General features: G+C 28.5%; 1 protein-coding gene across 1 annotated transcript in view; it reads right to left on the bottom strand.

Annotated features, from left to right (window-relative positions):
• The window catches only part of LOC123291717, a 75,486-nt gene extending 68,185 nt beyond the window's left edge, over positions 1 to 7,301 (bottom strand). The window contains exon 1 of the mRNA XM_044872109.1: positions 7,244 to 7,301. Coding sequence (XP_044728044.1) covers positions 7,244 to 7,301 — 58 coding nt within the window. The remainder of the gene's footprint in view (positions 1 to 7,243) is intronic.
• Between the last annotated feature and the right edge of the window lie 16,564 nt (positions 7,302 to 23,865).

Below are 23,865 nucleotides of genomic sequence, written 5' to 3'. Positions count from 1 at the left end.
ATCTGAATTCTTGCCCGTATTTTGAGTGCTATGTAAGGAAGATAAGTGACAACAAGAGAGGTGAAGGCTACAACGCGATGGACTCTACTTTTAAATCTAGCGAAACGGGCGGATATCATGCTAGTTAACGTATATTTATTGCAAAATATTGGCTAGTTGTGTGTGATGTGGATGTGATATGTAATAATAATACTCTAGAGTAAACTATTCATTGTGTGATTGAATGTTTGTAATTTTTGACTAATTATTATCGAAGCTTACATTTATTGGTTATTGGTTTATAAACATTGATAATTTAAAATATTTTATGAAACAAATACATCATCATTAAAAAATATTGAATATGCATTGCATATGAATAATTATCAAATTTAATAAAAAATAATATAAGTTTTTCATTTAAACTCTCATGAACGGAATTTATAGTGTTCATAAAATCAAGTTTCATTATGCTCTGAACTTCCAACATTAAAATTTCTATATTGAACGCCACTCACACGACTAATATGCATTGAAATATTGGTGTATTGGCAATATTATTGAGCGTGGTACGTATTAATAGATTATTAAAAGGTAAAATATTGTTAGGTTAGTTTGAAGAAAAGTAAAATATATTCATATTGAACAGAAAAAGTTGAACGTTTGATCACCAGTAAGCTATACAAGTAAGCTGTACAAGCAGTTTGTTTCCGTTACTAAAAAGATTGTCAGTATCTAAATATTGATAGTTTGAAGTATAAATATATGTGACCAATATTTGTTGATAACAACGACAAAATTTCATTGGCTATATAAATTGATTATATATTTGATGATAAAAAGCCGGTATGATAATAATGTTTCAGGCGGTAGTATAATTAGCGATTAAAAATGGAATTAATATCATTCAGCCGGCTAGTTCGAACAAAATAGCATTTGATAAGAGGCATACTTTGAAAATATCCAAATAGAACAATTGCTTGATTAACAATATTGATTTTTAAACCCCAGAGTCAAAAGAGGCGGTCTGTCGTCTGTGGTATCGTAACGCCTTAACGTAGGAACCGATTTTGATTTTCTTGTTTTGATTGAAAGGTAATTTAATGGGGAGTGTTCTTACCTATGTTTCAACTGCGAGTTTAGGGTTACGTATCAGAAACATTAGTCGGGAGGTTTCTTAAATTTTTTGAATTTCACTTGTATTTCCTGGCCGCAGACGTGCATGAAATTACCGGTCACATAATGCAGTTTTACAATTTAATTTAAAAGTGTAAGTATAACTATTTAAATAAAATATGGTGTAATAATGATATCAACACTTACATTTTTTTAAACAGCGATCAAGATACCACTTGGTATGGTTATACATAATGAACTTACTCTATAAAATTTTAACCCAACGATTAACTCAGAAACTTCTAGCAATTAATTGAAAAGAATGTTAATTATAATAAAGAGAAATGCACTAATAGAAGAAGTCTACTGTATACTCATCGTCACAAAATTTGCACGGTTTTTAAAATTCTAATTGATATTACTATTACAGTACATATAGCTATATCACTTAGAATGGTAAAACCTGTGCAGATTTTGTGACGCAGAGATACAATGGAAGTTTAGTAGGTACGAATTTGAGTATTTTTGAATACTACCATCAAAATATTTGATATATTTTAGTAGCAATGTTCCAAGTATACTAGAATCTAAGATAAATAGATACATAACAAATATATGTAATACATACTCGACAGTTACAAACGGGCAAAATATTTGCATGAATCATGTCAGACCAAATGACTAATAATGTTTTCCAAACATATCTTACATTTTATGTGAAATGGTATCTATGAGGTTGATTCTTCAATTTTACATTCGAAGTAAAATTTAAACTACAGTCCCTTAATTCAAGTTTTAATAGTTGACTATTCTGCTTTAGAGTAGAAGTATTGAACTTTCCTTGATACAAGTAAATTGTAACTTTTAAACAATTAACGAATTAACCTGAAAACCTACCACTAAATACTAACTCCCCGTTAGATCTGATGAACGGATTTTATAATGTTTTTTTATGAGTCAAGCTTGGCATTTTACGCTGAATTTTTTACAATAATACTCCGCTTACTTCGTATATGATGATCGAAATTTTTTGAGCTAAATTTATAATATTGTTGCAAAATTTTCCAAAGTTTGCAAATATGACTGAACCAAAATAACAAGCGACCAGTTAGTTTTGTGAGTTAAATGATATAAGATAAGAGAAAATATTTATATTTTAGAAAAGTTGCAATGCCTGATCTTTAAAGTGCGTTTTGCATGGTGGATCCCATCATTCTTCGCTATGATAAGCTCCATTCGTTTATTTTGGTTAAATTTGAATCCCTGCTGTATATATTATTAATAACAATTTCATATGTTATAATAACAATAACAAACATTTGTTCACAAATTTAAAGCAATTCATTATATTTTACAATATTATAAATTATATACTACACACCGCATACAGTAAGTAAACAGAATCATTTGAGGATAGATGCGAAGAATTTCATGTAGAAATGGTAACACTCAATAGGCATTTTCTCAATTCAACATTTAGAATATGCAGATGACCCAGAATTTTATTTCAACTTTCAAAATTTCCAAAATCCTAAATTTTGTTTACTAGTTCTCACGAAGTCAGAAAAAACATTTACAAAAAAGTTCATATTTAGTTTATAAAAGTGACCTCACAAATAGCTACTAAATAATGAATCAGAACTATTTTACAAAGTTACATAAAGGAGACTTTAATCAGGTTCTTGAAATATTTCTGTCGGACAACTGAGTAGATTTAAAATTAAGGAACGGATTTGAATGAAGTTGTGTAATAATATATAGTAAAAAATCAAATGAAAATAGTAATAATAAATTAAAAAATTAATTTTGGTCTATGACATTTCCCTTCGCTTTCTATGAGCATCATTTTGAACCGTAATTTGAAGACTTCTGTAAAAATAGTTAACAGTTCTTGGCCACCTGTTCTGATAATTTCAATGAATCAAGACTATATTACATTTAAATATAATTGCAGTCGGTACATATATTTTATCTGTGTAAAACAATCAATATCCCTATTTTGAATTTTATGCGTGAAGAGGCATGCGTGAGATCAATAGATATGGAGGCTATAACGCGATTGTCTTTGATTTTAAACCCAGAGAAGTAGGCGAGTATCAAGCTAGCTAAAACTTTTAGGCATATAAGAAATTATCTGAAAATTTCTGTGCCCTTAAGTGCCCCCAATCGCTTTAAAACATTTACATTTTAATATCCACTTGAAAAGAACTAATATTTTGAAATAGTTATGAGAAACTGTTCTCTCACAGATATATTCAAGTATTTCGAAGCCTTTTTATTGTACTCCTTTAAAAATAAATTTAAGAAAGTATATATTAATATAATTGGTAAATTGCAATCTTTAGACAATAGTACAGCCTCTTGGCTAATAATACCTAAACTAAATATTTTACAATACAATCTGTATAATAGCAAAGCAATACAATCCGTGTGCTAAACACACTCATATACATTATACATACATACATACATAAACTAATTAATTTAACCTAAAGTTCCATTAATATAATCATAACAATTTATAATAATTTGTTATTAATATAAATCAGATAATAACTAACCAACAATATAATATGTATATCACAACACACATATATCCTTCCATATAACATAATATGTAAGCTGTTTAATTCATCTTAATATGTCAACTGCATATATCTATCATATGTTTTTCTTATACAGGCTGATTTAAAATTTCTCTACTCGATGTAGCACAGGCAACACATATTTTGGTTTTTAGTGTAACCAAAGTAACATATGCGAGATGGTAACCACAGATCTCATTCATCTTGTATAAGATCAAAAAGAAATAAGAATCACCAAGTCGTTATACGTTAATGAGCTTTTTGAGTTAACAAAGCAGTGGATGGGAGAAAGAAGACAATGATCTTCTCTGTCACTACCTAGGTTTGGTAATGGAAAGGCAAGATTTTGAAGAACATTTGGAGCTTGAATCTGTGGACGTGAAATTCTCTTTTGTTATTCTTGGACAGATCCAATCTGTTCGAGGAATATAATTTCTTCTGATTTTTCTTCAGTTCATAGCAGGCTTTATGGCCTGAGTGTCTCTCACTGAGCTGTTACACCTTGCCTAATATCACTGACAGAAAATCAAATTAATTAACGAAATGAAGTAGAGCTCCACTATTTTTCTCATTCAACTTTGTGGCTTTTGTAGTGACACTGAACCCTAAAAACACTTTAAAGATTATTGGTAAGAAATTTTTTTGGTTCTTTGTTTTACTAGCATTTTTGAAAGAATAAAAACGGAGGAAACTGTGTTTTCTCTGATAATTGCGTAATTATCTGTCTGAACTGCACAGTTATCATAATTTTTGGCACAAACATGACGTCTTACCAACCAAAATATACTGTTAAATGGAAAGTATATAAGCTGCTTGAGCATATATAAAACAAAAAGTATTTTCTGTTTTTCGCTTATGGAGAGTGACTTTCGGTCAAGTTTTCAAAAACTGTGAATTCTAGTAATCCTTGTTGAGTATGATAGATCAAAAGTCTTCACAAATACAGTGTTTGAAAAATAACAGTTTTTGATACATAGGCGACCAAGGTTCAAACATTCATTTGTTAAATTTACGGAATTGGTTTCATTGAAGGTTGCTTATGTAATGTTATTTAAGATAAGATTCGATAAAATGTATTTATTGCCAAGTTTTATGAATTATCTACATAAAAATGAAAAATGTTTTAATAGTCATTCTATCTATAAACATGGTAGATACCCTATATTTATAAGACTTGAACAATGAAGATATTACTTGTAAACACACAAAATATACGATTATTTTGACACTGGTGTAGACCGACCATAGTACTTTGTTGTCTATGAACTAACATGAATATGTTGCAAATATTCGTTTTAACAACAAAATAAAATGATTTGAATGTTTACTGAAAATACCTACGTTAATAAAACGGATGTTAGTATCCGAAAGGGGGGCAAATAGTTATATCCAGTAAGTGCTTCTATTTTACAGGCTTCGTAGGTTAGGTTAGGTTATATTGGCTATCCACGAAGGACACACTTTGCCCATACAGCCCATTGTGATACCATATATGTGTTTTACTACCTTTCCGCTGATAGTCTCATTTTTATCAGCTCCTCAATTTCAGAGGCTGAGTGCACCTCCTCCATGCATATACCATGCACTACACCAGCCCGTCACAACTATTAATTATATTAATTTTGTTTTCGGTGGGAATCGAACCAACTACCCTAAGCATACCGCGGACGGAATAGGTTACGCCACAACCAACTGAGGTAATAGGACGACAGGCTTCGTAACTTTTTGTATTTATTGTATTTTATTCTGCGACTTTTGGTTTAAGCCATCATTAAATGTAATATGTAATGACTGAAATATTTTTCTCGTTTATCTGAAAAGTAAAGTTGGTATGAACGGTTCAAATAAACTTTTATGCCTGAAATAATTACTCAAATTAAACTCTGTGAGAGATTAGATGCGATGAATATTTGAAGGATATTGTTTTCCAAGGATAAATACTATTGAACTTGACATTAAATTTGTGAATTCAGGTAGTATGGCAGTATCGAAGCCATATCAATCTTTTCTATAATTTTTCTCATATTAATTATTTATAAATTGAATCAAATAGCTATTTAAGAAATAAAATAAAAAAATTAATTTATATAAATTAATTCGACTAGTACTAATAATTATTAACAACTTTTAAGATGATATTATACTGGTAAATATAACCAAAAAATACGGATGTTTATCTGTATTTTTTGATATAAACTAAAATGTCAAATATTTGATAATGGTAAATTTCAATTCAATTATTTTGGTTAAAAAACTACGTGTAAAATTTAGAAGCAATAAAACTGTTTAACTAATATCTACATTTTAGTGGGCTAAGCTCGAAATTACGTTTTGAGACAACTTTTCAAACAGCTTCAAATAAAAAGGGCGAACTATACAAGAAATGTTTGCAGCCAAAGCTAATGAAATACGTTTAAGCCTATCCACACTGACTCGATGCATCGATGTAGTAAGTACATACACTACACTAGATATATCCGACTACTTCCAAGTGTCTATAGTTTTCCAAGATATAACAGACACCATATCTAAATTAGTAACACAATTATAGTTAGAATAGGCAGACAAGCTTATATATATCTTATTATATAAACACATATTTGATAGTAGTCTAATAAAATATACAAACCAAATTAGTAGTCTGCTAATAATAACTTTGTAAGATATTAATGCAAATAAATTTAATAATTATATCTAAAATGGAATTAAATATCAAATTTAAATTTAACATGTTATAAATTTACAAACGTGCTATTTCGAGCTTTCATATTAATGACATAATTTTTAGTTTTTAGTTGTTAACCATTTGCGATTACAAATGATTTAATTATTTGATAGCGTTTTCAAAAACGTCGGTTTTTTTGAGTAGTAAACCATTTAGAAATTGTACTAATTTTAGTATATAAGGAATGTCATGTGAAACGCCTATTTTTTGACCAAATTATAAGCATTCTGATTTTAAGAACACTCTGAAATAATTTTTTTAATTTTGAGTTTTTTATCGTAGAAAAAAATCTTTATTGTAGATCTTACAATATCTGAATATCTTCTTTCTTCTAACAATATATGATGCAATCTGATGATAAATTGATTGTATTTACCAAAAACTAGATTTTCACGATGCGAAAGTGGTTTAAATGGGGCAGATATGGTGTTTCTTAACTTTTCTTCTGTTTTACATGCACTTAGAACATAGATTAGCCTCTTGAATGGCAATGGCTAATTGAATCCGGTATAGTGAACCGATGTAAGTAGCCGGTTTTTAGAATTTTTAAGATATTTTTTGTAAATTTATGGAGATATTTTTGATAGTATTTTCATGAGTAGGATATTTCGATACTTTTTATATATATCACGTACCTACACATTAATTGTATCCTGGGCTTTAGTGAATATCTAAAAATTGTTCAACCAAATGATGAGTTGCCAAGGAATTATCTTCGAAACAAAACTAAATTTTATTCAAATTTTAACGATAAGACAATCTAGTCATCGATTGTGTATACATATTGTTTGCATATCATACAAAATAAATAGAAGAAAATTATAAATTTGTCCCTTACCTTTGAATGAAACAAGCACCAAAAATGCTGCGATGAAAAGCGGCCGTAGTGGAAACATTTTATTAATCAACATTTTGAATGAAACGGTAATGAATTTAAATATGAAATAATATTTTGCGTTGCTCACACAAAGATAAAATGTTATTTATCAAAAAATATTTATTTCTAATTTGTATTATTATTGTTATTTGTATAAATAGATTTTCGTTCCATACAGAATGAAAAACCCTCCACAGTGTCTCACTCTCTTTGTGTGTGTGAGTTGTCTGTGTCTCTTTCCTTTATTGTACTTAAACCGGAAACGTGGACAGGATATATAGTACAATGTGTCTATGTGTTGTGCTTATGTGACAGGATATATCTACACAAGAGAATATATCTTCAGCTACCAATAGATTTTCCGGTTGATGCTAATGAGGATGTTCTGAGAATTATCTTTCAAAAGTTGTTATATATTTGTTCGTTCGCCTTTCTGTATGTTTGTAATTTTCTATACATTTGAATCTTCTGTCAACATTCTTGCAAAATATTTGTATGCTATTTGTTATATGTATATAAATTTCTACGTTTCTTCAAAATACTGTTTCATCCGTGATTGTCCAATTTTCCTGTAAAAATAAAAGAAAAAACTTGTTAGAAAGTATAATTCTATAATTAACTCTACTAAATTTATGTTTATTTCTTTTGTACAAAACTTGATAGAAAATTGCATTAGTCAGTTTAAATTTCATTGCAAGTTGGTCAGTTTAATTTATTTATGGGTAAGTTTCCTCTTTGCACACTCTTTGTACCCGATATTTCCTACAACGATAAACCGCACATTGTTAATTAATTGCGCAAAGTTTAATTCTCACGTTGAAATTATCAATTGTATGGGACGATTAAACTTGTGCATTTAATATTTTTTACTAGGCAGCATGTTTATTGAAATGAGGTTATATTGTGGGAATGTAAATTGGCTAATGACTGATTGTTAATGTAATTTTATTGCCGAATATTATGAAAAATTTTTTGCGAGCAGAGTAACAAATTTATAACTTGACAATTGAATATTATTTTATAAATCATATTCAACGGAAATCATTGGTTATTACAGTGCGTTAGTCGTTTTTTATTTTATAGATTTTCAGGTACAAGTAAGCGAAGTTTAAACGCAAAAGGGAATGTTATTCATCCCAAGGTATTAAAAAAATTAGTTAAAAAACAATCTCAAGGTGGAATTTCTTGAGAATGAACGCAAGATCGAAATATTTTGAGATAAAATAAAAAAACTTGTAGTCATAGACTAATAATAAAATTATTTTTTATTATTTTAATTATTTATTATAATATAGCATGTACTTCCAAAAACCTAATATAATTTCAACTAATAAACTACTTTATTAAAAATAAAGAAATGAAAAAAAATATATCGATTGGCGTGTTAAAGTAACTTCAGGCACATTCATAATTGCTAATGAACTATGATGTAATTAGAAATTATATGAAATTAGGAATCAGATAAAAAGAAAAGTCATTATTTTGGTTAATATTTCATTTTGTTACTCAGCCATTATTTTTAAGATAGTTCGTAAAATGTTAGAAGGCTGATTTCTTGCATAAAATCCTACGATGCAGAGACTTCTCTTAAACGTCAACTTTTATGAAACTTTTATGAAAAATAACCTTCTAAATTTTTTGTCTTCTCTTCTATCTCTAATCAGTCACGAACATAAATTAATTAATAAGACACTTTGCAAGCGAAGAAAAAATTCCAGGCCAGGGTGAAAAAATTTTTAACCTCCTAGTAAAACAACTCTATCATATAGGTATATTTTTTTCAAAAAGCGTTCCGTTGAAGGAATGTTCATCTATGGAGATAAAGATTGGACACCCTATATAACTACTGCATGTATTTAAATCACAATTAATATTATAAGCATTAAGCAACACATTTTAATTTCATAAAAATAATTATGGAAAATATTTTATTTTCTATGAAAAATTTTCTATAAAAATAAACTTAAAAAGTTTTTATATTATATTACTTAATGAAGTTAAAAAACTTAAAAGGAGTGAGCTTAATAAAAATGGCCAAGCATTATTATTTGAATGATTATAATAAAATATAAAAAAAGGAAGCAAAATGAGTAAAGTTTATATTGAACGCTTGAAGCATTTTATTCACAGTTTTTTTCTTTGTACGCTATTTTTTCCTTCAATTTGAAAATAGAATACATCGAGGTTAATATATGCACTATTTTTTTTACACACTTTTGTAATTGGTTTAGCAGTAGAAGCTTATGTTATGTTAATAAATAGTAAATGTATATTTAAAGTTTTTTTAATATTTTAAAAAAATATGTAATATAAGGCATTAAATTAGGGTTTAGCATCTTGTTTAGATATTGAAAGTGAAAATGTATGTAACAATAACTGTGTATCTGAGTCAATTATACATATATTTAAGTTCATTTGTTATTATGGCCCAAAATATACATGAGTATAGCCCTTTTAAACAAAAATTTTTTTTGCATTGAAAAACATAGTGATATACAAACGAAACGTTTTACAGGTTTGTTTTTCATGCAGAAACTTTGTTAAGAAAAAGAAAACTTGGAAGATAGGACTTGACAATATTTATATATCGATTGTATTTGTTGCGTTTTTTTTTTTTTTTGGAAATATGTTCCTTATCGCTCTTAATTGTTTTGCTTTGCTTGCAGGTTGAGGAGTAAAACCAAATAAAGTAAGTCAATTTGTATCTTTTGTCAAAATTTTATGTTTTATCATTTTAAAAAAATGAGTGGTGAAAGTTATCAGAAGTTAAAGATAACAGAGATAATTTTAAGTAAGTACAATGAAATTTTTATGTTATGTCATAGTAAATATCCTGATAAATTCAAACGTAATGTCTTTTATAAGCTAATACTACAATTAATTCATACAGTAAAAACTGAAAGTAGCTATAAAAGTAAATTTTTTGAGTATTTGCTTGTTAATAGATTGAATTACGTAATGATTGAAAGAAAAACGATGGCCATATCTCTGGTCGTCAAAGATCGAAGCACAATTTAGAAGATTAATTTCAGGCATAATTTTCTTTGCTATATATAATCATGGCATACTTTTATTGTTTTTATTTACTATTTCGAAGAAAGTTTTTCGAGTTTGAAAATTATAATGGAATGGAATGGAAAGTATTGATTAGTTGAAGAACATTAACTTGCATGAAATAAAATATTGCAGGTAATAAAATATTTAAATCACCTTTCGACCCCGCCCCAATTCAATAATTACGGAAGTCAATATAGGTTGACACATTGTAACGAATGACTTCCAAATTTGATCCAAATGACTTTAAGTCTATATTCTTAAATAACTTTTTTCTCGCCAGATCTTCACCAGAATTTTTGAGATAATTGTTTGATTATATTACTTCAACGTAAAAACTACATATACTTTGTACTTAATATAGGTAAACATTTTTGAAATTCTCAATTGATAGCTAGAATTGTATTTGTACAACCCTAGTTTTTATGTATTCTAATAAAGATATAATGTATATATGATGTCTGATAGTAACTTCGTTAGTTTTAAACACTGTAAAAGATTATACACACATACACATACAATACATACAACTTACACACATATACATAATTACATACATAAATACATACATACATACATAAACACATCTACATAAACTTACACTAATACATATAAAACTTCCATTATGTATCATAAAATTTCTATGCTGTACAATATTATATCTGGCATTATAAAATGTACTCAGATTGGGTGTATTAAATAAATTTTCCACTTTTTCTCTTTGTTGTAAATTTAGTAATTCAATAAGAGCTTAAACATATTGTAGAATTACTTTTTATAATATAGAAATTATATTTTACAAATGCATGAGTTAAAAAAATAACTAACATATTTATTTGTCTGAGATCACGGGTGATGTTAAATTTTCTGCTTGCTGCCTTTTCGTGTTGCTGTTATAGAATTAGCGAACATATTGATGGATAAATAGAAATAAACAAATTGCTGTGATTTTTATTTTAAAATAAAAATTTATGCGCAATTTTAACAAAAATTTAAAATGACCCTCATAAAATGCCAAATTTTAAGAGTGTGTTGGCAAGTAAAAATTGTATGAAGTTCGTTTTTAATTTTTTGATTCGAAGTACATTTTTATTCGCCGGACGAACTTTATCAAGATTTATATTTTCTTTGTTACATGGTTCGTTTTTTAAATGAGCATTTTCGAAGATTTATTTACAAAAACCAAACATTTTTGATTACTTCAAAGTATGACCGCCAAACTGACTTCATTTATCGCCAAACTGGCAAATATTACCAATTTATTTCGGCGCAATTGGGTTTCAACGATTCGATCTCTCCCTGAAGCATCAATTATATGTTATCAACAGTACAGGAGTACATTAAATATATTTTGTATGTTCTAAATAGTAACTTTATCGGCCTTAAATTTTCAATATAATAGATGGAGTAACATTTTTTTGATAAACTTTGTCTACTGAATTATGTATACAAAAGGTATGTACACATAGTTTCACCTTATTACCAATGTGTGTAGTTTGTTAACTAGTTAGTTAAGTAAAATATAGTTCACCTAAATTCGAATCGATGACTGTTCAGTTTAGTTTCGTTTATTTGCGACAACACAAAACGTATGTTTATTAAATAGCTTATGTAAACTATTTATGACTTACTGATATTCAAAACCAAAATTTCGGCTATCCAAAAGTTATTGAAATACTTTTCTACAAGTTAAACTGATAGTTGCCATTTTGCTATCATAAATACATGATATATTTGACTTTGCACGATGGGACAGAGAGGTTCAAGTATAAAACCCAGTAGGGCAAAAACTCATCAACTTTTCAAAATTAGACTTTTTTAACCATTATTAGCATCAAAAATTCTAGTTATTAGCACAATAATTTATTGCATAATTTTTTGAAAAATTGATATTTGCAAAACAAAAAAGTGGATTTTGTAATTTTACTTTTTGAATTAAAAAACATATCTTCCATTGATTTCAATATGTTAGCATGTAACTTACATATTTCTTCGTTATTCCATTGCAAAAGAATATCTTTCAAAATTACATAATATTTTTCTATAGTTTAATATTTGTATTTTGTTAGTAATGAAAGTACTTTGTATCAAGAAATTGTGAGGCATCACAACACCTAGAACGAATCAACAAACAACTCTGCTATATAGCAGAAAACTAAGATGAATTCACAACATTCAGATAGTTTCTAGTAAAGATCACTACTACTACAACTTGTTCAATCTACTGTCAAGAGCAAGTATCCAAAGGTAGTAGTTGTCTAACAAGAGTTCTCTTAGTTTAGAACTAAGCATGAAAATAATGAATACATTCTCCAAGTGATACCTTATTTGTGTTGTGAGACTATTAATGGAAAAATACCCACATTTTTATGAAAAAACATGATACTGCTTCGATCACAAGTTTTTGTCAAACCAAACAAGCACATGTTTGAAAAAAATTTTTCGTACCTTTTTGAAAGATTGATATGTAAACAAATCGGAAATTCGATTCCAGTTGAAGAGTAAGGTAATAAATATATTATATAATAATATTAATATTTTGGGAGAAAATCTGCATCCAAGAGCCAAACGAAAATTTTTATTTTTCAAAAGACTTCTTCAAAACATACATTTTTCTATAAGTAATCCAAAACGGAAGCGAAAAAAAACTTTCTTTTTATATACAGTTGTAATAGTAAAGGTGGTTAATTTACGTAAGTCAGTTCTGCTTTCTTGTGGGATTTATCTTTACCAAAGTGGAGAATTTTGCATTCACACTCTAAAAAATTCAAAATCATATTTTGATTAAGGACGGTCTTGAAAATAATTATTCAAATTTCATTTGCCATTGCAAAAATAGGTTGTCAAATAAGGGTGGGTTTTTTAATGGGAAACTATAGATTGGTCGTATGTAATTTGCTACAGCTACAGAGTTTCTGGTCGGATTAGCGTTCCGATTAGCTAGAAGGTGTCTTAAGGATATTTGCACTCTGTAGTTTTTTCTGTTCTAGCTAGACCTAGCTACATTGCATACCTACAAGTTAATTAATAAACCGAAAATTGAAACAATGACGAAAAACAGTTTCCAAACAATCATATTGAAACTGCATAAATTCCATAAAATATTCCAGATTGTATCTAGATATACTACGTATATTTAAAAATATTTACGTATATTCATTTTATCACAATAATGCTCTAAATAGGGCTGAATCTAATCTTATTCTCTAGCTAGACCAAATCTAGAGAGTGAACAAGTATCTACCCTAAGAGTATAATGGTATTCTTCGGCTGTGAAACGAAAGATCTATGATACAAATTTAACTTAGAAAGGTGACTGTATAATATAATATTGATATTCAAAGTACATTGTATACTACACAGTGTGACTTTTAAAAAGTTTCCAGCTAATTAAAAAGAATAATAAAAAACTGATTGGACTGTAAGAAAAGTGTCAAGTATTATTTTTTGAGAAGTTTTTTAAGTTCAAATGAACAAATTTGTTTTTTAAAGAAGATTCTGATTCTTTGCAACAAAAATAGCAAACTTTGTCAGTGAAATTTTTTTCCTACACCTTAATTTCGAATATCTGATTTTACCGCGGTTTTTACTGTAGGTTTACCAAAATTGCTTTTTGTAATAAATAGTTCCATTTAAAAAAACAAAGTTGAGCATCGTTTATATGTAAAACCCCTTCGAATTATAAAGCCAGAATATTTTCATTCCTTACTAAAAAAATCAATCCAGTATTTTACTCCTTTTTAAAATTCAAATTCCAGTTGTTTAGCCCCCCAATTAAAAAAAGGGATGTTATAAGTTTGACCGCTATGTGTGTGTTTCTGTGTGTTTGTCTGTCTGTGGCATCGTAGCGCCTAAACGAATGAACCGATTTTAATTTTTTTGCAAGTGCGAGTTTAGGGTTCCGTACCCGAACAAAATTAAAAAAAGTGGCGACGATCTTTAAAAGTCTTTAAGAACAAAGGTAATTTAATGGAGAGTGTTCTTATATATGTTTCAAGTGCGAGTTTAGGGTTCCGGAACCGAAAAAGTTGTCGGAGGTTTTTTAAATTTTGTAAATTTCACTTGTTAATGTTCAGATTCATTTTTAAAGAAATTTACTAGAAACTTTTTAAATAATCATCCAGTATATTATATAATAGGATAGTCATAGAACTACTGGTAGGTAGTAGTTACCAAAGCACGTATAACAAATTTTCAAGTTTGACATATTAAATGTTAAATTACTGTTTTAAAAGAGCACTTAAATATCAAATTTAATATGTAAATTGTGATCATATTTCACACGTATATAAATTTTATTATCACTTTTAACTGTACTGTTATTATTATTATGTATTGTGTTGTAGTCTAGCGTAGCGTAGTGTAGCTTGCTAGCGTAGGTGAATAATATGCAATTATTTTTGTAGTGCTACGTACTATAAGTAACAACTAGGTGGCTGACTGTTGGATACTTTAAATTGTAGCTTGTTCAGGACTCAGTCAGCAGTGGGACGTTCAGTGGATGCATTTTACAGTTTTATTTATTGCATAAATCTTATGATTTCATTTTTTTATTTTTAAACATTAATATTATGAAACTGTTTTGACTTTATAGATGAAGTTAAAAAATGCCTCTTGGAACAAAGGTTTTATAAGGTCGCTATTTGCTTTTGCCAAGGGATACATGCTCACTGGTGTAACAGTGGCATTCAAAATAACGAGAGCAATAACTTCTGTTATATGTCTGTAACCGTGCACTCTTTTCCAAAAACGTTAATATTATTTATTGTAAATAAGTAAATTTCCTATATTTTTTATATAATATAAAATTTGGTAAAGAGCTATGTCATTGATCTTGACCTTATTCGGATCTATGGTCAATTAATTATAGAACATCCTGTATTAATTATTGGATAATAATCGAGGGGCGATTCGAAGTAAAGTACGATTTAATTTCAACGTGTATTTGCTGTTTTTTGCAGGTAAGATTATTTGTTGCTAATTATGACATTATTCTGTATATATAAAAATAAATTGCTGTGCGTTAGTCTCGCTAAAACTCAAAAACGGCTGGACCGATTTTGATGATATTTTGTGTGTGTGTTCAAGGGGATTCGAGGATGGTTTAGATTCACCATTAGGTCCGCTACAATTGTTTTTGTGGGTTCCGCACCAAAGAAACTAAATTTCATTAAATGGTGGGAGCGCATATAAATAATATATTTCATTATTATTGCGACTTACTGTATACTATGCATTTTTATTATTATTGAGGTGTTGTTTAATATCAAAATTACTTTTTTATTACAACTAACTATGTACTATGCATTTTTAGCAGCGAGCTACACTACTAAAGGCTCCAGCTAGGCCGAAGGCTGATGGGTTGGGGTTTAGCGGGATAGAAAAGAGGTAATAGATAAGAGTAAAATTTGGGTTTAGTTGGCCTGTTGGGATGAGCTAACGGGCTAATTAATGAATTTAAGTTACGTTTCTACAGGACAACTTCTGTCGGGTCCGCTAGCCATTAATATTTTTTACACATTAATTGAATTTTTATCATTAAACGATGCATACCTCGTTTATATTATTATTGTATCCGGTAGTGCAATTGAAAGCGTTATAACGCGTTAGAAGCGTAAATATTCAATTATCTAGAGTAAAAATTATTATCATTTTTGGCCTAAAGTGCACGGTTACGTAGGTATAGGTCAAATCGGCTTTTCTCAAAGTAGCGGCATTTCTGCCCTTCGAATATGTATTAATTTATGCATTTAAATTCAGCTCATAATACTGAACCTATTATCAAATTTTAGATAAAAATCATTCCAATGTATATTCAGAAACGAGTATTGAAGCACGACAAGAAACACCAATGATGAAATTGGATTGTCTCAATACATTTTTTGATATTGGGGATTGAAATGAATTATTTTCATTTTATTCGGTACTGTACAAAAGCTTGCACGGTTTGCCGACAATCTAAACGTATTTTTTTACCGACCTCAATTTTCAATAATGCATTAAAGGATTAAAAACCATACTAGCTCAAATTTTTATGTTTTTATGTGTATTTTTTTCTGCTCTCAACACAAATATAATGATTTTTTTTCAAACATCATTACTAGAAAATGCATTGTAACACGACCATCGCATCGTTGTTAATACACTTTTGTGAGCACACAAAACCCCCATTAATATTATAAATATAAGGGATTTTTTGAAAGCACATAAAATATTACATGAGTATAGTGTATACTGCAATAATAATTATTGATACGGTATGATGTTGCTGTAAATACGAACGTACCTACACAACAACAAACACAAAAGGTTTTTCTGGCAAAAAGAAAACTTATTATTCATGCGTGATAAATATCTTTTCATCTTTTTAATTACATGCAACATGCATTCAACTCTATAGGAAATTTATTATTTTAAATTACAAAATGGTTCAGGTAATTCAATGTACCTTGTACTATTCATGGTTTTTATCCAGCTGAAGTAAGTATGTGAAATCGACCATTCATTATCCGTAACGTGATTACTGAGGCGGCAATAACTTTAATCACGCTAACATGTACAAAAACTTCGTCTCTCAGATGAGCAAAAATTAAGTTAAAAGATTATTCCGTTTGTCGTATGATAAGACGTAGGAATTTTTTCAACTTTTATGAAACTCAAAAACTTAAATTTAAAATATCAAAGCATTTTTAAGGTTATAGTAAAAAAGTTACTTATTAAACTGCTAATTTTCTTTTACTAAAGTACGAAAATGAATGGTATAAATTTATTGTGTAAAAAACTTTGATGTTTTAAATTTAAATTTTGATGATTTATATAAAAAAATTCTTCGGTATAGATAGGGTGGCGGCTTGAAATCACCGAAAATTTGCTACGCAATACTTACATGCTTCCTTACGAAAAACTTACTCAATAAATTTATATCATTCTTCTTAATTTTTTTCGAACGATTTTCTCTCTACCAGATTCACAACTTTTTTTAGTTAACGTACGTAATTAAGTACGTACGTAATTAAGTTTATTAGGAGTCAGTAACAAATACGACCTTTTTATACATTTAAAATTTTCCTTGCATTAGTTATTTAGACAAACGTTTATTTTAATTTTTATAATATTTTATAAAACAGTTAATATAATACCTCGCATATGGGTATGTAATTTAATAGGCATATTAATATTATGGCAGGCCATTTGAAACGTTTTGAAAAAATAAGGACAAAAACAAAAATAGTTTTTATTTTTACTTTTTGGTAGAACCATCCAGTCAGTTGGACAATCAATCTAAGCAAATTGTCTTCCTATTTTTATCAGATTATCAATGCACTATCGAAGGTGAAGTTGAAAGAGGTACATTTTTAAATCTCTTCCTAAATAATAAACTTAAATAACAAGTCGCTTAATAAGGAGACAATTATAAAATATTAGTAACTTGTAAATTGTAAATATTGAAATCTAGAAGTTCGTGTCTAAAATAGTTTTCATTAAAAAGGAGTAGATAATAAAAAGTAGAAGGTTTCGAACAGTTTCTTTTATATGATAAGGGAAAAGCTCTATTAATTTAACAATAATATCCTTACACCTTTAGCTAATTTAAACAATTTGGATACCAGCTTTTAACTCCTAATACGCTTCCTTTAATTAATTTTTACATCCTCATGATCCCATGACATATGTAATCGTTTTCTCTAAAACACCCTGTCATTAGTACAGAACCACCTTTGAAAGATAGGGGAAAATATAGTTATATAAGTGAAAAGCACTTAGTTCAGTTCTCGTGGTGAAATATTCATGCAATATATTTAAAATAGGGGTTAGTTCATTGATAAACGATTATGAAAAAAAAAATGAGAGACGGCAGAGCAAGTGTAAAATTACGAAAGTATTGGGATTAATAAATCATTATATACTTGTTATTCTACCCTAACATGATTTTCTTTCGTTTAATGTATAAAAAATAGCTTAGGGTTTTTTTTTTCATCTAATATTGTATTTACATAGGTACGTGGCTTTTGACTTTCGATCATAAAAGAGGTTTTAACTTTGTGCTTTTATTTTAATTACTCAGTTTTGAATCTCAAAAATGTAAGCAATAATTTAAAGAAGTGTAATTAAATTGAGAATTTACATATTACCAAAGTGTTCGTCGTTTATAACTAGGATCTCACAATAAAAGAAAAACCTAAAGATTTGTAGCCCAAAAAAAAAATACAAGCAAAAATGAGTGTAATCTTACTGGTTAAATATTTAATCAAAGTACAAATTTTATCCAACCTTTTTAAATCAAGACGACCTCTTTTACTGGGGACTCTTCAAAATTTTAATTTATTTTAAATACGTCAACTTCACAAGAGCTTTCTCTGGTGGCCATGTTACCATTAAATACAAAGTTTTAATAAGGGTATATACAAAGTTAAAAGTCAATCTCATTTATCACTGATTAAGCACATATGGATATAAAATCGTTTAATAGTTTTTACGAGTAAACTTTTTTAAATTTCAATTGCCTTTTAGGAATATCCGCAGGTCATGCCTGTATTTCACCTGTTTTATTCTCCCTGTTTCAGTTTATTCAATTAAATGCTCCATTAATTATAATGTGCTAGGGAAAATTCATACGATAATCATCCACCTAACATTGGTCCAAGCATTTTTTTTCATATTCCCATCTTTAATATAAAAGGTTAACGACACCATTGCATTGTGAGAATCGAAAATATATGGTGAATAAGTAAAGCTTCATGTGTATATTTTCTGGTAACTTTAAGGTAGGAAGAAATTGTTCTACTACCGAAAATGATATCTTAATGTTTGAAAAATCTCAACTTCTTCTTTTAAGAACTATTTCGTACAATTTGTATGGGAAAATTCAGTCCCGATATCAGGTTTTAGTAGAAAACTTCATAATAAATAATAAAATTTAATTTTTTGTAATAGAAACCCAAATACTTTTAACCAATCTTAATTTTTTTGTTCAAAAATATGAAAACTAATAAGTTTAAAATTGCTTAAAATGGTAATCGATCATTTACAAAATAAAAAATTTTTTAAAAGTACTTAAAGATTATATAAGTTATCTCGGGGCTCATTTTTTACGCCTATTTATGTTCATATCAGTATATGGGTTTTAGAAGCTATAGTCAATTTTCATTTAAATGCTATAGTCAGTTTTCAAAAGTGACCTTTTATACCAATGATTTCCTGATTATCAAAGAAAGACCAAAATGCAACTTGTAGGCCTAAAGTTCGCAAATCTGCCTTCCTTTGTGAAATTTACAAAATTTTAAAAACCCCCGACAAATTTTTCTGGAACGGAACCCTGAACTCGTACTTGAAACATATATAAGAACACTCTCAATTAAATTTTTTTTTATTTAAACATTTTGTAGATCGGTGCCAATTTTTGTTTTTTTATTCGGGGATGGAACCCTTAATTCGCACTTGAAACATAGCTAAAAACACTCTTCGTGAAATTACCTTTTAAACGAAACCAAAAAAAATTAAAATCAGATGGTCCGTTTAGGTACTACGATGCCACAGACAGACAGACACATATATAGCGGTCAAACTTATAACACCCCTTTTTTTAGTTCGGGGGTTAAAAATAAAGAAACATGAGTGAAGCATTTGTTTCCGAAACAACAGATTCATGAATTAGAAACTTATTGGACTCTCTTCCAATTATCATATCTACCACACCTCGTGTGTTTTTTTTCATCATCTACTGTACAAAACAAAGAGTATATAATAACAGCCCTTATTATTATTATTTTCATTTCCGTCATCACAACATAAGAATATCACATTTACTCTCTGTACTATAATGTACACAATATTAAAACAATCCTCAACTCTGAATAATATATTTCACAAACTATTTGGTCCATTAAACATGCATTCACTATTCACGATATTCGTTGACATTTTTCCCTTAAGTATCGTCATACCAATTCAAACCCTAATCATCCCTTATTTTCTTACACACATGTATGTGTATATGCATCATATAGCGATAGTAACAGTTGATCGAATATATTGTATAGAAGTTATATAAATATGCTAATTCACTTGCACAAAAGTAACCGCATATTGTACGAATAACGCAAACAATTATTTGCTCAACACAATTGTTTGGGTGTACCCTGAGCTCCAATTGGATGGATAAAATTTTCGATAATATTTTTAAATTTGGATGAATCAGTTTTATGTCATATTATGTATATATGAAATATACATTGTATAGTTTATACATTTATACATTGTAAGTTTAGTCCCAAGCTTAAAAATATTGATGCTACGAAAAAAATTTTGGTATAGGTGTTCATAAAATCACCTAATTTGTCCATTTCCGGTTATTTGTCTGTCCTCTGCATGTTGTCTGTCTGTCGTGTGCCTGTCCGTCTGTCATCACGATTTCTCAAAAACGAAAAGAAATATCCATCTGAAATTTTTATAGCGTGCTTCGGACATAAAATGTGAGTCAAGTTCGTAAATGAGCAACATAGGTCAACTGGGTCTTGGGCCGTGGTGCCCATCTTGTAAACCGATAGAACAAAAATCTATTTGAAACATTTTTTCGTTAACATCACTGTTTACCCGGATAGCGCAAATTAGGCGCAAATTATATGGGAATATCAGTTATATATGTGTGACATGTATGTATGTGTAATGTGACAGTGTAATAAACACTGTCTATAAATGTCATTTTAATAATTAACTCAGTCAATTGTTTGTTTTCACTAATTCTATTTGAAAGCTGGTGTTTCCGGAGTAGTCTCATTTCAATTTGGTCCAATGTACCAATGAACGAAAGAATACAGTTCCTGCTACGTCTCCCACAACACCTCTCGATCTTTTTTTCTTTAATTTTTAAAAATAAAAATAATATCTGAATTTGTTACCATAAATAGATATATTATACATAATGTAGTATATTTTTGGTAAATCACTAAAATGACTTTTCAATATTTATAGATACTGTTTTCGCTTACTTTTTCCATAGAAGCTTTCATTTTGTCCATCTATTTTGAATTGGACACATGTTCTTTGTATTGATTTTCGAATCTATTGTATCATAAAAATTTATGCTTGTGTGAATTGCTATTTGTATTGTTTAAAATATATGAAGTGAAATGAATCATTCAATATGAAATATATATTTCTTTATTACTTTTCACATATATACGTAAACTAAGGTAGATAAAGCCTTCTACAATGATTCTAACTAAAAGTCTATTGCTCTGAACACAAAACAACATGTTAGTATATATATAGAGTGTTCCGTAAACTTCAAATTGAAAACGTGTATTTTCAGGTTATATAGAAGCTAGTTACTCTTGTCCAAAATGCACTAAATTACAGGAGTTTTTTTATTATTTAAATAGGTTCCATATCATGTACTGAATGTAAATGCACAAAATCCTTATAAAAATAGGCGGGGAAGTGCCTCCATTTTAAGGAAAACCGTTGTATGCCATATCTTCATAACCGTACACTTTAGACCAAAAATTGGTAATGATCTTTATTGTAGATAATTAAATTATCTACCTTTTTTTTTGTAAAATAATTTTTTTTTGTTTCACTAACCGTTAAATACGATTATGACGATTTACTTATTGACTATTTGACCGATATGTCTTCTAATATTTGTTTAAACAAGAAAATTTTCTAAAATTAATTTTATGAAGTTATAACGCGTTTAATTAAATTAAAAATTTAATTTGTTTCCTCGCACATTTCAAAATTTTTCCAAAATTGTTCACCAAGTAATTGGGCGTTGTATTTTTTTAATATCACGTAATAATATCTTGTATGATTTTTTATAGCAAAAACATTGGAAAACTGAAAGCGATTATTGAATGATGCGAGTATTACTGTCAATTTCATTAGACTTTGTAGAAAAAAAACTAACTTTCTGATATATTTTGTTTCAGAATTTTCCGTATTTCCCAAAATATTTGACTGGATGCAATTAATCAAAAGTCAGAATCGTTTTGTTCTCTAAACCGATATAAAAATAAAATTTTATAATGACCAATGATATTTATGCAAGAGAAATATAGTCCTACATAGTTCACTCCAATTTTGTTTTGTTAAAAAATGTTTACCGTACGGGTTAAGACAAAGTATTGCTTGTTCAGTTATATAAAATACGTATTTTACCTAATTTTCTGGTAAAATATGCATAGATCCTTAAGGAGATTTTATATACCAGCTCAAATAATTCAGTGCCCAATAATTTTTAAAATTTATGCCGTACGAGGGACATAAGTAGTTTTAAATTTAGAATGACAGTAAAACTGCACAATCAGTATGACATTCTTCTTTCGACGCAGTCTGTATTTTTGTATGTATGGTAGATAAAGATATTGTCTTCTTTGTCTGTCACATCATTCACAAACAATAAAATAACTCACTTTGCTCAGTGAGTGAGGAGTCAGTCAGGATGAATGAATGAATACGATCTTGAAAATAACAAAAACATAAAAAAACGAAAAATAACAAGGAACAAAAGATAGAGTTAAACAAATGAATAACAGTTTGTATGTATGTATGTATGTATATATGTGTGCGTCATACTATTAGTGAGTACGAAATAAAAAATTATCTTTTATTCGATTTAAATGGAAATGGAAAAACGGTTTTATAATATTGACACACTGGCGGTTTTATGGTGGGATCGCCAATAAATAATTATAGATATAATTTAGCAAACCATGTATTATAGTATCATAGCTTTAAAAAGTTTTAATTTAGTATAATAAGTGGGTTTTTGGTCTGGGACACTAAAAATTCTTAAATAAAATAAATAATTAAAAATATCAAAAAACTCGACTGCATTAAGTAAAATCTGAAACGAAAAAGCAAGCCCAGTAGTTTACAAATCAACTTAAACAGTCGGGGTCCATCATTGGAAGATTTGAACCAATCTAGATTTTAATGAGCCCCGACTGTTATAGTCAGTTTGTAACCTATTGAACTTGTTTCTTTCTTTTAAGATTTTATTTAATGCAGTCGGGTTTTTTTTATTGTTTTCCATTATTTATTTACCATTACAAATAGCCTGTATAATCACCTTTGCCACCTTTGATTGAAAATGAAAACAAATCAAATGTAACAATTTCCAGTTACATATTAACCAAATGTTTTTAATAATTAAGGAATTGGAGCATAAGTACCTGCCGTAATCTTTTAGCGAAATTCCAAGAAAGAAAGCAAACTTATGTATGCATATTAAGAATATACCATTCTTCCAAGATTAGCACCTAAATATTCATAATGTATAAGAAAATGACAGATAAGAGATAAGAAGTGATCCATTCATCCCTTATTTAAGTTTCAGTACACTTATAATGAATAAAACAATTTTATTATGTACAAATGTTAAATATACATAACGTATTTTTGTTCTTAGTTTGTTATTATTGCTTCAGTTCTTTATTTTCATTCGGTATACACTTTAATGAGTAAAAATAATTTATGACAATAGTAGTAAAACTAACGAGTATTATTATCAGTTTGCTTGTGCTTGT

This window comes from Chrysoperla carnea, chromosome 2 (assembly GCF_905475395.1).
Source record: "Chrysoperla carnea chromosome 2, inChrCarn1.1, whole genome shotgun sequence".
NCBI lineage: Eukaryota > Metazoa > Arthropoda > Insecta > Neuroptera > Chrysopidae > Chrysoperla > Chrysoperla carnea.
This window is presented reverse-complemented; position numbering and strand designations above follow the sequence as displayed.